Genomic DNA, 14,347 nt, shown 5'->3' with positions numbered 1-14,347 from the left:
TCCCATAGACAGCAGCCCACCAGGCTCCCCTGTCCCTGGGATTCTCCAGGCAAGAACACTGGAGTGGGTTGCCATTTCCTTCTCCAACGCATGAAAGTGAAAAGTGAAAGTGAAGTCACTCAGTCGTGTCTGACTCTTAGCGACTCCATGGACTGCAGCCCACCAGGCTCCTCCATCCCTGGGATTTTCCAGGCAAGAGTACTGGAGTGGGGTGCCATTGGCTTCTCCGAGAATTTGGGAGGCTTTGTGGTAAATTGATGTGTTCAGTTCCTCGAATCATGAATCCAAATTATTTTGCGAGGACAGTTACAGCCTTTCCCAAATGACCTGGTTTGGCTCCTAAGTAGAAGTGTAACATCTTTCTTAGGTTCCCTAGTTGTTCCAAGAATATGGGAACTTCTTCAACACAGGTGATGTGTATTTAACCAGTTTTAAGGAAGAACTACATTCCAGATACTTATTTCTGACATTAAGGATGAGGCTATCAAAACTCAGAATAAATTAGCTGATATTTCATTGTATGTCTTGATTAATTAGGAAGTAATACATAAGGAAATTTTTACCACATCACATCTCCTAAATACAAAAAACTGATAATTAAGGCTAATTTAAGACTCTTGGGAAGCCAAAAAGGGTTAGAAGTCAAAGAACAGGAGACATGATTAACCTGAGATGAGAGACAGACACAGTTCCTACCCGTAAAGGTATGCAAAGCGTGGTCCGTTATCCGCAACATTCACATCACCTTAATAGATATGAGAACTTTGGGGGCTCACCAGATTTATAGAATCGGAAATTCTGTGGGTGGGCGGGCCCTGTTTTAACCAGAGCTTCAGATAATTCTGATGCCAAAGGTGATTGATTATCTGTGAGCTAACTCCGTGTGGAAGAGAGGAGCTTGTGCTAACGTTTCTGGTGGTTGGAATTTGAGAGTTTGGAGCTTCGAAAGTCATAATCAACTAACTCGAGATCCGGTTTCTGGTCTTTTCTCATGTATAAGAAGGGAGATAATCCGTAACCTACTCTTTTCTAAAGGGAAGGAACCTGAGGAGAGATTGTTACAGCCTAAGTTGCCCCTTCCACCTAAAAGGATGGAAGAAAACTGAAGACAATGGAGGAAGGAAGAAATGATGAGGGCACAAGACTGCACTGCCACTAACTATGCAACTGCTAGCCAGGAAGGGCCCCAACGACCAGCCCAAAGCCCCGATTCCCCCACCCACTGTTAGATCAACGCTGTAAGACGGGCACCCCACTTCCAGACCCCAGCCAATAGCAACACAAACTTCTCAGCCAATCAGAGCCCTGCGCTTTTTCTGGCGTTCTGCGTGCTGCCCTGGAGACGGGTTGGACCGGTCCAAACGCGGAGCGGTGCGGAACTCGCAAGGCCGGTCACCGACGCGCTGAGCCTTGCCTTCCCAAGCACGTTCTACCCCGGTTTGGGGTCGATCGGTGGACTCGTCCTAACGCTAGGCGCGGGGCCACTGAAGTTGACGCGGGGCCATTGAAGTTGGCCGTAGCGGCTCCACTTCCCGGCCCCAGCCAATGGGAACCGAAACTGCTCAGCCAATCAGCGCTGGGCGCTCAAAGCGGCGTTCTGCGTGCTGCCTTGGAGACCGGCTGGCCGAATCCAAACCCGGAGGGGTGCTTCACCTACACGGCCTCACGGTGTTCCTTTTGCGTCCCGCCTTGCTCCATTGCTTCGCCCCTGGCCTTTGGCCAGTGGACTCGTCTTCAGGCGCGGGGGCCGAGACGTGAGCATTCGAGCTAGGTATCCCATGGACATGCGGATTCTCACCAGCGAGCGAGCAGGTGAGCGGCAGTGGCGGTTTTAGGGGCCACGAATTTGTGTCCCTGTCTCTCTCAGTGTTCGCCGGTCTGCAGGGGGGCCGCCCACCACTCTCTGTCCCTCCGTGGACCCTTTACCCCCAGCGCCCCCTCTCTCTTCGGGCTCCGCTTTTTTGTGCTTGTGTTGAACTCTAAAAAACTTTTGATTTAGGTGTACACGGAACACCTCTTCTAGGACCTGGGTTCTGGAGATGCGCTTTATAGACACCTCATATTCGGAGTTTTATCTCTTAAAACTCTGGTTTAGCTTCCTGGGTTCTAAGCTGGCCTCGCTGACTGATGTCGTTGGACGTGGGGAGGCAGTGAAAGCCTCCAGGTTGGGGGGGTGTGGTGCGGGAAGAGAGGGTGTTAACGTAGAGACTTAAGAGCCTACGCTTTCGAAGTCAGTCGAAGCTCAAAACCTGCAATTGATATGGTCCGAAAAGTGCTGCGAGGAGGAGCACCAGTTTAGGGCTCAGTGTAGTGCCCGACGTCTCGTGCTCTCGGGAAAGGTTGACTTGGATTTCTAAGGCAGCGTGCAACCGGAGGGCTAGTTAAAACGCAAATTGCTGGATCCCGCTTCCAGAGTTTTTGATTCAGTAAGGTCTGGGCCCCATGGTGGGGAATTTGCACTTCTCAGTTCCCGGGTGTTTCTAATGCTGCTAGAGAGCGAGTTTAAAGATTTGAAGGTGTGGATGATTAAGAGGAAGTTCTTGTCTTCACCTGCGTGCCCCTGCTGCCTGCTCTTGTTTCAGAGTTTGAGTATAGGCCCAGCCCGCTGAAATCATAAATGCTTCAACTGCTCATAGGTGTGAGTTGCTCTGATCATACCTGGGTGAACTTGCAGATTAAGAGACTTAAAAGACGCACAATGCTTTTTAGAAAATGTGCAAGACTAAACTGAGGTGTCTGGGAATGCGCACTTGAATGAGAAAACTATAAAGAAACGCATGGAAGTCAGGAGAGTGATTACTTTTGGGGGGAGTATTGAGGAGTTGTGATTGTTGGAGGCTCAGGGAAGGACTTCTTGGCAAAGTGCTGTGGCTGGTCTGGGTGGTGATTACAAGGATGGCCTTCTTGTAATAATTCTTTATATGTTTATTTTGTGGGTTTTTCTGTATTTGTGTTTTGTTTTACAATTTAAGAAATTACAACATTTTAAAAATGTGCATTAGGAAGTCTGAGGTGAGGAACATCCTTGGACTGAGTAAAAAAAAATCTTACAGACAATGGTTTTCAAATCTGAAAGATAACTTATAAAATAGTCTGATTGAATTCTTATTTTGGTCTAAGGAAGTTGAGTCCATAGAGAGAGGAAATACTGCAGGTAATAAACCACCCTTGTCTAAGCCTACTCTGTAATTGGTATGTTTTGTTAATTTCAGGCGGTGCCCTGCTCAGATGCCTCTATTCAGTGAAAGATTGAGGAAATGAACTTGGCCTGACTCAAATTCAAAATTTTAAGATTTTATTTTTTTTTCTTGTGGCCTAAAAACTTGTTCTAAAGGAATCACTCATCTTATATAAAAACTTTTTTTTAACATCTTATGCTGATGTATATAACCAGTTTATAACCAGTTTGTGAACATTTAAGATCTCAGGTTACTTTTTTTTGGACACATAATTTCTCCTGTTAAGGCTGCATTTTGGTGGCTCAGGACTCAGGACTGGTTCTCTTTACTGGAACCAAAAGACTACCAGATATTTCTCCAGGAAAGATGGCCTTATTTGGCATCAGCAGGGAGTTCCAATTTGGCATGTGTAACCACGGCAAGACATGGTGCAGTTCTCCAGCTTGGCAGGGGAGGAGAAAGATTTTATAAAGGGGAAGAGTAAGTTGGGAAGGCTGTAGTAAACAAAGACTCCATTGACGGAGTCCTTGCTAGGAAAGAAGAGGATTCATTCTTCTTCCAGTTGAGCTCGGCTATCATCGCAGGGTATGAGAGCGCCCCACTTCTTGTCTCCCAGCTCTGTTTAATCGAGATTTTTGTTTAATATGTATATACATATTTTACATTTCTCTCTTTTGATCAAGATCTTCCTCTGAAAGCATCGCTGATCAAGAGTCAGGTTTTGTAGTTGGAGAGGCTTTTTGTCCCTCTATGTCGGAAAGTATCTTTCCTGGGTGTAGTGTCTGAGGTGGAGGGGAAAGTGCAGAGTGGGAACCTGTTAAGATAACAGTTACCAAGGAGGGGTAGGAGAGAGATCTACCAGGCACTTTTAATCTAAAATCTCTATGTTATCAAGATCACAGACATTGGTGATCATTTGAAGTCTTATGCCATAAGCTAAGGTTTGGCGTTGGCGACTGAATGGTTAGCCCATTCAAGATGGCTGTTCTCTTGGTTTCTGTACATGCCTTGCTCAACCACACCCTACTTCACTCACAGGACTGTCCAATCCTCTTCATTAGTCTCTGGTACCTGATGAGCCCACCTGGCATCAGTTCCCCTGTAAATGGTAGACTCCTCCTCCCTCAAGTAGTGAAGATTGCTGCCGTGTCCTGTTCTGCCTGCTGTCTGCCACACACAGTGGATTGTCTCTCCAGCACCTTGCTTCAGGCATTTAAGACCCTGTGTCCAATAAGTCATTTATGTCTCTGTCGCTGACTCCAGGCTCTCTCTCTGAGACTGAGCAGTTACAAGGCTCGTGGGCCTTCAGGGTGCAGCCCCGCAGTGACAAACTTCCAGCAGGCCAGATCTGCATACCTTGGGAAAGCTGTCTCATTGGATGTTGTCTGCTTTAATTCCGCAGAATCTTTACTTTCAGATCCAGTCAGAAAGTAAAGTCAGGTCCAGTCAGAGTTCTGCACTTTCTTTAGATGTGTGACATGAATCCGAAAGTTGTGTTCCTTGGAGTTTGGTGGCACAAGGGTTGGTTAGTAATACTCAGTAGGGACCTTTCTAGTGATGCTGAAGATGGTTCTTCCAGAAGTGTCTTTTCCAGTAAATTAACTCTCCAGGTTGCAAGGTGTGATGCTGGAGGTCTTTGTTTCCTTAGGGTGCCCTATAAAAAGACTGCCCTGCCAAAACATGGTTATTTTTCATAGAAGCAATTAGGCCTTTCAGTATTGGAGTAACTCTATATTTATTAGTTGTGGATTGTAAGAAGCAGGAGCCCAGTGCATTGGATGTCCTGTGACTATCTCAAGAGGCTGAGAGTTTCTGAATTACAGAAGGGGTGGATCTGAGATTTAGAAGGACCAGCAGCAATGCTTTTGGTCGAGATATTTGGAGGGCCTCTGTATTTTGCCAGTTGAGTCTTAAAAATGCTGGTCCTTTAGCCCCATAAGAGGCAGTAGACTGCAAGCAAAGGATTCAGTCCAGTGTGACAACACACAGATCATGACTAAATCATACTTTATCTGTTAGATGATGCCGTATGTAATCCATTTGCCACTAGTTGATGTTTCCCCAGCAGTATTGATTCATGAAGGCCGTATTTTGTTAGTAGACTGACAAAATGCATGTACAGGGATAAGGAGTGGGGATTTTAGTCTCTCATAGGGCAGGGCTGTTCCTTAGTCCAAACCAAAGCTTTTTCTCTTATCAAACCAACAGTTGTTGAATTTCTAATCTTGTTTTTCCTTTTCTGAGGCCAACTGTTGGCCCTTTGTGCCAGTTTTTCTAAATTATCATTTTGGGAAATATCTCTTTGGATCATGACAGAGGTTTGGTTGCTGTTGGTCCCTTTAAGGGCAGCATTTCTTGCAGCAATATTAATAGCAGCCAGGTGATTTTGTTCTGCTTCTGGAGAGTCAAGCTTAGAATGCCCCAGAATCTTAATAATAGCTCACCTGGCAGGTGAAAGTACTGCTTTTAATCATTTCTGAACATAGGAGCACTTAAAATTTTATTTCTCCTGGAAGTAAGGAAACCATGTTACTTCCTTAGCATTCCAAGATTTTGAACTACTCTGAAAGCACATCATGAGAAATGCTGGGCTGGAGGAGGCACAAGCTGGAATCAAGATTGCTGGGAGAAATATCAATAACCTCAGATATGCAGATGACACCACCCTTATGACAGAAAGTGAAGAAGAACTAAAGAGCCTCTTGAAAGTGAAAGAGGAGAGTGAAAAAGTTGACTTAAAGCTCAGCATTCAGAAAACTAAGACCATGGCATCCGGTCCTATCGCTTCATGGCAGATAGATGGGGACACAGTGGAAACAGTGTCAGACTTTATTTTTTTGGGCTCCAAAATCACTGCAGATGGTGATTGCGGCCATGAAATTAAAAGACGCTTACTCCTTGGAAGGAAAGTTATGACCAACCTAGACAGCATATTAAAAAGCAGAGACATTACTTTGCCAACAAAGGTCTGTCTTGTCAAGGCTATGGTTTTTCCAGTGGTCATATATGGATGTGAGAGTTGGACTGTAAAGAAAGGTGAGCACTGAAGAATTGATGCTTTTGAACTATGGTGTTGGAAAAGACTCTTGGGAGTCCCTTGGACTGCAAGGAAATCCAACCAGTCCCTCCTAAAGGAGATCAGTTCTGGGTGTTCATTGGAAGGACTGATGTTGAAGCTGAAACTCCAATACTTTGACCACCTGATGCGAAGAGCTGACTCATTGGAAAAGACCCTGATGCTGGGAAAGATTGAGGGCAGGAAGAGAAGGGACGACAGAGGATGAGATGGTTGGATGGCATCATCGACTCGATGGACATGGGTTTGGGTGGACTCCGGGAGTTGGTAATGGTCAGGGAGGCCTGGTGTGCTGTGGTTCATGGGGTCGCGAAGAGTCGGACATGACTGAGCAACTGAGTAGATGGTATATCTACTATCAGTGTAAGTTCTTGGCTGAAGTATAAGCCCCTGTTGTTTAGTTGCTAAGTTGTGTCTGACTCTGTGCAACCGCATGGCCTTGTAAAAGACTACATCAGATTGTTATTCACTCATGAATATAAGGTGATTTTGTTGGCCAAGAAAATGAAGTTGTTATAGTGGGTGGTTTAAAAAAAAATGATGTGAAAGAGTTGGCAAACTTTCTCCAGTAAAGGGCCAGATAGTAAATATTTTAGAGGGTGTGCAGGTCATAGGGTCACTCTTACTACTACTCAACATTGCTGTCATAGGTGGAAAGCTTCCTTAGACAACATCTAAATGACTGGACATGGCTGTGATCCACTTATTTACAAAGGACTCAGCAGGCTGGATATGGCCCAGGAACCAGTAGTTTGCTGACCACTGACTTCGAATAATATTTGAATTGACTCTTAAAATGTCTGTGGGTTAGATAGAAATACTATCATTCCATATTTATTTATATAGTGTTTTCACATGCATTGTCTCATTTCTCATAAGTTATGGTTAGATGGAGCTTACTACCCCATTCATTACACAGTTACTGACACAAAGTGCTTTCCGGTGTAACAGAGTAAGAGCTGTATCAAGATACATTGACTGAAATCTCATTCATTCCCTGGTTTTGTTCCATGTGTTCAAAATAGCTGTCATTTTCATTATTTTTGTTAAGGTCTTATCACTAGGGAGTTGAATATTGGTTTGTGAATTGTTTTATTTTTTTTCTTAGTTTTTTTTCATTTTACAAAAACAAAGACACTTGTATCAACATTTGTAGGTGGATTTTTGAATTGATAGAATTACTAGATTTATTGATTACATATTAAATAGCTTAGGCTAATCAGTCATGCAGCTAGTTTGGGTTTTGAAGTGTCATTTTTGTTTACTTTTTAGGAGTTAGAGATGCTATTAGACTGTCATTTTACCGAAGGTGAGAAGTCAACCCAGAGATGGAAAACTTCATCCTGTATGAGGAGATTGGCCGAGGAAGCAAGACTGTGGTCTACAAGGGGCGACGGAAGGGGACCATCAATTTTGTAGCTATTCTTTGTACTGATAAGTGCAGGAGGCCTGAAATAACCAACTGGGTAAGTCAAGTATGTTTCTCTCTCTTTGGGAAAAGGTGATCAGATGGAGTAAGTAGTATGTAAACAGAAGTCACTGAACTCACTGTAGCAGACGGTCCATTTTCAGTCTGGAATGGGTGACCTTCTCTCTTTAGTGCCAGTAGTCCTGAATAATGGCTACTAAACATACTCAAGTATCAGTAATTAGCAACTTAGATTTCTGGGTTTTGTTTTTTTTATGAGGGAAAATACAGTCTGTATCAGATCACTTAAGAATAAATTTATTTGACTGTGACAGGACTTAGCTGTGGCAGGTGGGATCTAGTTCCCTGACCAGGGATCAAACCCTGGCTCCCTGCATTGGGAGCTAGGAGTCTTAGCTACTGGAGCATCAGGGAAGTCCCTAGATCATTTACTTTTAAATTTAGTACATGATTATGAGGCTTTCCAAAGGAAGTACATTAGGTAAGAGTAACTTGGGTTTAAAATAGTTGTACCACTTTACATCCCAGACTCCTTGGCCCAAACCTAGCTTTTTTTTTTAATTGTGGAAAAATACACATAACAATGGAGAAGGCAATGGTGCCCCACTTCAGTACTCTTTCCTGGAAAATCCCATGGACAGAGGAGCCTGGTGGGCTGCAGTCCATGGGGTCGCTAAGAGTCGGACACGACTTAGCAACTTCACTTTCACTTTTCACTTTCATGCATTGGAGAAGGAAATGGCAACCCACTCCAGTGTTCTTGCCTGGAGAATCCCAGGGACGGTGGAGCCTTGTGGGCTGCCGTCTATGGGGTCGCACAGAGTGGGACACGACTGAAGCGACTTAGCAGCAGCAGCAGCACACATAACGAAGTTTATCATCTTAACCATTTTTAGTGTGTAGTTTAATAGTAAGTTATGCCTATTACTGTACAGCCATCACCGTCTTATATGAGGTACCTTTCAGAAACAAAGTACAATACAATGGTGATTGCCAGGGAAAGGGGAAATGGGGAGTTATTTAATGTGTAGAAATTTTCATTTTTGCAAGATGAAAAGAGTTCTGAATGAATAATCACACTCTTGGTACTTAGCCAAAAGAATTGAAAACTTAGGTCCACATAAAAACCTGCACACAGATGTTTACAGCAGCTTTATATGTAATCAAAACAATCAAGATGCCCTGCAGTGAGTAAATAAACAAACTGGAACATATATACACTGGAATACTGTTCATTAATAAAAGGAAATGGGCAATCAAGCCACAAGTAGACACAGAGGAACCTTAAATGGACGTGGTTTGGTAAGAGAAGCCAGTCTGAAAAGGCTGCATAGTGTATGATTCCAACCATGTGACATTCTGGAAAAGGCAAAACTATGGAAACAGTAAAATAATCAGTAGTTGCCAGAGTTTGGGGGGTCGGGGAGAGTGGGAGGGATGAATAGGCGGAGCACAGAGGATTTTAGGGCAGTGAAACTCTTCTATATGACAGATGCTATAATAATAAAAGTCATTACCGATTTGTCCAAACCCATGAAATACTTGGTTTTCCCCAGAGGCCCTACCGTTATACATTCCCACAGCAGTGTGCAAGGGATCTCATTTCTCCACACTGTGGCCAACACTTGTTATTTTTGTCATTGTTGTTGTTATTTTAAACAGCTGTCTTCACCTGCGTGAGGAGGTGTTGGCTTTTGAAAGGCCTGTGGACAGTTGAGGGAAGACAGGTGTACGGGACAAGATGCTCTCTAGTTGGTTGATTCAGAACTGGGAACGGGAAGAATTTCTCTTTTGATTACGTTTTCACTGAGGTGAGAATCTTAAGTCTTCAGTTAGGGGAAACGGGCAGGCAGTGTTCTAGAAAAGAGAAAAGAAAAGGTGTGAATAGGTCACCTGGAGGGCAGACTGGCTGGGGCCCTTTAGAGTGGGGACCATCAGTGGAAGGCAGAGCAATCAGCATGGTTTGTGTCTGCTTCAGTGCCTTAGGTGTACGCAGACTGTGGGGAGGGTTGGATTGAACCAGAATTGCAGTCCTGGAGCGAGTGAGCTGGAAAGTGAGTGGTGGTCATGGATTAGGATGTGTGGAAGAGATTTTGGAGAGAATGATGTTACCAGTTAAAAAAAAAATCTAGCAACGCTGTCCAATAGATATATAATGGGGGTTATAAATCTAACTGTAAAGTTCATAGTATCTACATTGAAAAAGGATAATAAATAGGTGAAATTCATCTTATTAATATATATTCATCTCATGAGATTAATAATACCATGTATTATTTTTCCAGTGTGCAACCAGTGAGATACTTTTCTAATTTTGATGTTGATTGTTGGGTGTCTGGTGTGTATTTTACACTTGAAGCTCATCCCAGCTGCCGCTCCAGAGCACAGTAGCCCTCTGTGGCGAGCACTGGCCATAGTACCCCCTGCACTGGCCAGCGGAGGCTGCACATGGCCAATGGAGGTCCGGGTGGAGGGTGAGATCGGCAGAGTGGTGTCTGGAAGAGTAGGTACTTGGCAAGTATTGAGTGATGGGCAGGGTCAGGAGGAGTGTGCTGTGGCCTAAATTCTTTTGGGGTTTCTGTATCTCCTTATTTTTTCACGAGGTCCTCCCCTTCCCGAGCCAGAATTAGCGAGGCTCCCTTTAAACTTATTTACCCAGGGTTCTCCCCGTTTTCTAGTGGCCTTATATTGGGGATTTATTACAAGATGCTCCTCAAATTCTCCCTTGGTCACTCTGTTTGGTTTTCTCCTCATCTGTCTTCTAAGTCATGTAGATTAGTTTTCCTTTATTTTTATTACAATATGAGCCCACCAAGTTGTTCCTGGAGCATGCCAAATTCCATGTCTTAAACAGGGAGCTCTGTATTTCCACAAACTATGGGCTTATTAGCCTGTGTTGAGTGACAGTAGAATTTCTGTTTTTTTGTTTTTTTTTTTTTAAGAAAATCAGAAAGCAAGGATCCAGTGCACTTTGATAGTCAGTCATCAGCAATTGAGCCATGATGTTCTATACACATTTTTGTAGTTTTAGTTCCTATATTTAATGGGATTTTTAAAGTGGGAAAGCCAAAAATCCCCAAAGCTACTTAATATTTTTTAATGGACACGCTTTTGCATCTTTATTACTGAGTTTTTGAATTCACTCTTTTTTTTGGTATACAAGTATTATAATCCATTGGAAATGTACATTTTAAGATCAGTATGTTCACATTAGGGCTTCCCTGAAGGCTCAGATGATAAAGAATCCACCTGCAATGCAGAAGATATGAGTTTGATCCCTGGGTCAGAAAGATCCCCTGGGGAAGGAAATGGCAACCCACTCCAGTATTCTTGTCTGGAGAATTCCATGGACAGAGAAGCCTGACAGGCTGTACAGTCCATGGGGTTGCAAAGAGTCAGACACGACTGAGCGAGTAAGCACATAACCATCATTCTTAATGTCTATATTTTAAATTATTTATTATTTTATTCCACTGAATAAGTTCCATTGTTTTCTTATCTATTTCCCAGGTGTGATATTTAGGTGTTTCTTAATAGATTCAAACGTTTTAAGAACTTTTTTTCTTAGTGTGAATGCTGTGTGTTTTTATAGGTCCGTCTCACCCATGAAATTAAACACAAGAACATTGTAACTTTTCATGAATGGTATGAAACCAGCAATCATCTCTGGCTAGTTGTGGAGCTCTGCACAGGTAGGAGCAAAGAAGTGCTACGATTATAGTCGCCGTATATTGCTTTGAAAAAACATATGATGTAGGTTTTGTTATTTTTCACTTTTCCTTCTATTATGAATAGAAGCATACTATTGACTACATTAACTTGAACATCTATTGTTTGATATATTAGGGACAGGAAAAAAGCAAAGGTGTTTGGTAAGAGGAAGAGATGCAGTTTAGGGTTAACTTTACTTTGGTATAAAATAATACTAAATCATCTTCATAAAATTTAGACATAATTTTTAGTGATTGATCAAACAAGTTTTTCCATTCAAGAAAAATAAAAGATTTGAGGTCAACTACCTATTACCTAATTAGTTCTTATTTTTTTTATTCTTAGGCAAAGGATACTTGATTAGCAATATAGAAAAATAGATGAATCAACAAATTCCACCACCTGGCAATGATTAGAGATAACATAGCTCTTGCTTGATAAAATTTTCCAAGACTGTATACAGGGAGAAAGGTGACTAAATACATAGGTATTGTCTGGACTTTTAGTTTCACTGTCTTTAGGAAAAAATGTAAGAAGTACCACAGTTATACATTGAGTAATAATAAAGAATCATTAAATATTAAGATAAAATGTAATAATTTCTAGCTTTATGAGTCTTTTACCTATTGGCCCTTAGAATTTATGAAGCAATTATGAAAGAGCTTATCTGGAATAGTAAATTATTTGCATTTTGCATTTTATTTTTTGAATCAACGGGAGGAGACGGTGGTTTAATTTCTTTCATAAGATGTATACACTGTTGAGGTGATCAGGGGACTCCACCTGTGTTACTTTTTGTTTCAGCAGTTATTTCTGACCCCTGGCTGTTGTAACAACCTAACTCATTTATACCTGTGTTTGGAATAGTTCCTCACTCACTGAACAAAATGAACAGAACTCAGAATGCCTCCTACCTTCATCACAGGAATTCTGATTGAACTTTCAGCTGCCAGCTAAGACTTCCTTTTCTGTGAACTTGACTTCTAATTATAATCTTGATCCTAAAAAAAAAAAAAAGTTTGTTTCTGACACTTAGGTGGTAGAGTTATGACAGGGACCTTGGAAGGATATAGACGTGGAATTCACAGTGTGTCTGCCACTGACCTATTATTTCATCAGTGGTGTACATCAGAGTGTGTAATTTCTAACACTTAAGGAATAGCACCTTTTTGTGTCAGGCGGTACTTGCGGAATGTGACCTAACTTTGCATGGGGGTAAACATGACTGTCCTTTGCACAGTGTGATTAAAGTGTACCGTTTACAGTAGCACTTAACGCTAATTTCTGTAGCTGTTTCTTTCCCAAGGGGTCTGGAGTGAGAGATCACAGTGCCAGAGCGATTCTTCCTTCACTCCACTGGCATATTTATTGACTGTCCTTCCAGGCCGAGCAGCCATTCGTCCTTAGCTGGCTCTGGAGTGTGGAGCTTCCTGTTAGGGTTCCTGGACCAGTGTTCATTCACGAGTATGTTTCCCCGTCAGATTGTCCAGATGGACTGATTTGATCATGTTTTAATGCTCAGGTCCCAGCATGGAACCTTTCTAGAGGCACTGTGTAATGCTGGTGTTAAAGTGGGTGATTTTAATCAACTTGCAGGTGGTTCTTTAGAAATGGTTATTGCTCAAGATGAAAACCTCCCAGAAGATGTAGTGAGAGAATTTGGGATTGACCTGCTGACTGGATTACACCATCTTCATCAACTTGGCATTCTCTTTTGTGACATTTCTCCCAGGAAGGTAATTCATAAACGTTTTGATTCCCTGACTGTTTGTGTCTCAATTTATAATGCTTCCTCAAAGATATTTTTATTTTTAGATACAACTTTGATCTATTTAGAGCATCTTTAAATTTTTAGTCAACTTTTTTTTTTTTTAACAAAAGAAAGTACATAGTATTATATTTTAGGTTCCTATTTAGCTGCCTATTGAAGTACCTTTTAGAAAGTGAAATCTCCCCTCCTTTCAGGATTCTCGGAGTGAGTATCATTGCTCTTGAGGTATGTTGTGAATGATGAGCTCAAGAGACCTATAGAATAAGACTCTTTGTTCTTAAATTATAGTTCACACTTATGAGCCATTATTTTAGTTTGATACTGACATTCTTGACAATATGTGTTTGATTCCTGCTATTTTATATCAAACATTTTTCTTTTCTGGTAGAAATAATTACCCATCGCTAGATTTGTTTCCAGAGAAGGCAATGGCACCCCACTCCAGTACTCTTGCCTGGAAAATCCCATGGACGGAGGAGCCTGGTAGGCGGCAGTCTATGGGGTCGCACAGAGTCGAACACGACTGAGCGACTTCACTTTCACTTTTCACTTTCATGCATTGGAGAAGGAAATGGCAACCCACTCCACTGTTCTTGCCTGGAGAATCCCAGGGACGGGGGAGCCTGGTGGACTGCTGTCTATGGGGTCGCACAGAGTCGGACATGACTGAAATGACTCAGCAGCAGCAGCAGATGTGTTTCAGTGTTGTAGAGTCACAGACCTGCTTAGTGTCTGAGTCACATCAACACTGACACTGAGATGCTGTGTGTCCTGGACTCGTTACCTTTTCTGTCTCTCTGTACCTTAGGTTTCTTGCCTGTGATGTGGGGGGGTAGATATTTCAAGGAGATAGTGAGAATTACATATTATGTTTAGGTGGAATTTGCAGTCAGTGGCACCTGTTACCTTTACAAGTCCATAGTCTTAGGGATTGTATGTGTTACTGGTCTTAGTTGCTGCTGCTTTTCCTTTGTTAATGAAATGAAAAGTTGAGTATGTTCTTGTTAAATGTTACTTTAGGCCATCTGTAGAAGAACGTAATGAAACCTACAAAAAAAAAAAAAAACTCCATAAAAACTCTCTGTAACAGACATTCTTATTTGAAATCTTCATATACTTGTTTGAAGACTATAATCACTTAATTGTGTTACAGCCCTGAAAGCAGCTGTGGACAATATGTA

The 14,347-nt window shown here is 42.2% G+C and overlaps 1 protein-coding gene across 21 annotated transcripts in view; it reads left to right on the top strand.

Annotated features, from left to right (window-relative positions):
- The first annotated feature begins 93 nt into the window (after positions 1 to 93).
- ULK4 (unc-51 like kinase 4) overlaps positions 94 to 14,347 on the top strand; it is a 509,803-nt gene continuing 495,549 nt past the window's right edge. For 5 of the 21 annotated variants that reach the window (XR_008706191.1, XM_055558100.1, XM_055558101.1 and 2 more), the window contains exons 1-4: positions 102 to 1,812; positions 7,528 to 7,721; positions 11,277 to 11,376; positions 12,992 to 13,131. Coding sequence is in view for 20 of the 21 variants with exons in the window: in XM_055558100.1 (XP_055414075.1) it covers positions 7,584 to 7,721; positions 11,277 to 11,376; positions 12,992 to 13,131 (378 nt within the window). In the remaining variant the exon portion in view is untranslated. The other 16 variants (XM_055558093.1, XM_055558095.1, XM_055558097.1 and 13 more) reach the window with 14 other exon arrangements.

The sequence above is a fragment of the Bubalus kerabau genome, chromosome 20 (genome assembly GCF_029407905.1).
Source record: "Bubalus kerabau isolate K-KA32 ecotype Philippines breed swamp buffalo chromosome 20, PCC_UOA_SB_1v2, whole genome shotgun sequence".
Taxonomy (NCBI): Eukaryota; Metazoa; Chordata; class Mammalia; order Artiodactyla; family Bovidae; genus Bubalus; species Bubalus kerabau.
The sequence above is the reverse complement of the archived record's forward strand: the minus strand, read 5'-3'. Positions and strand labels throughout refer to the sequence as shown.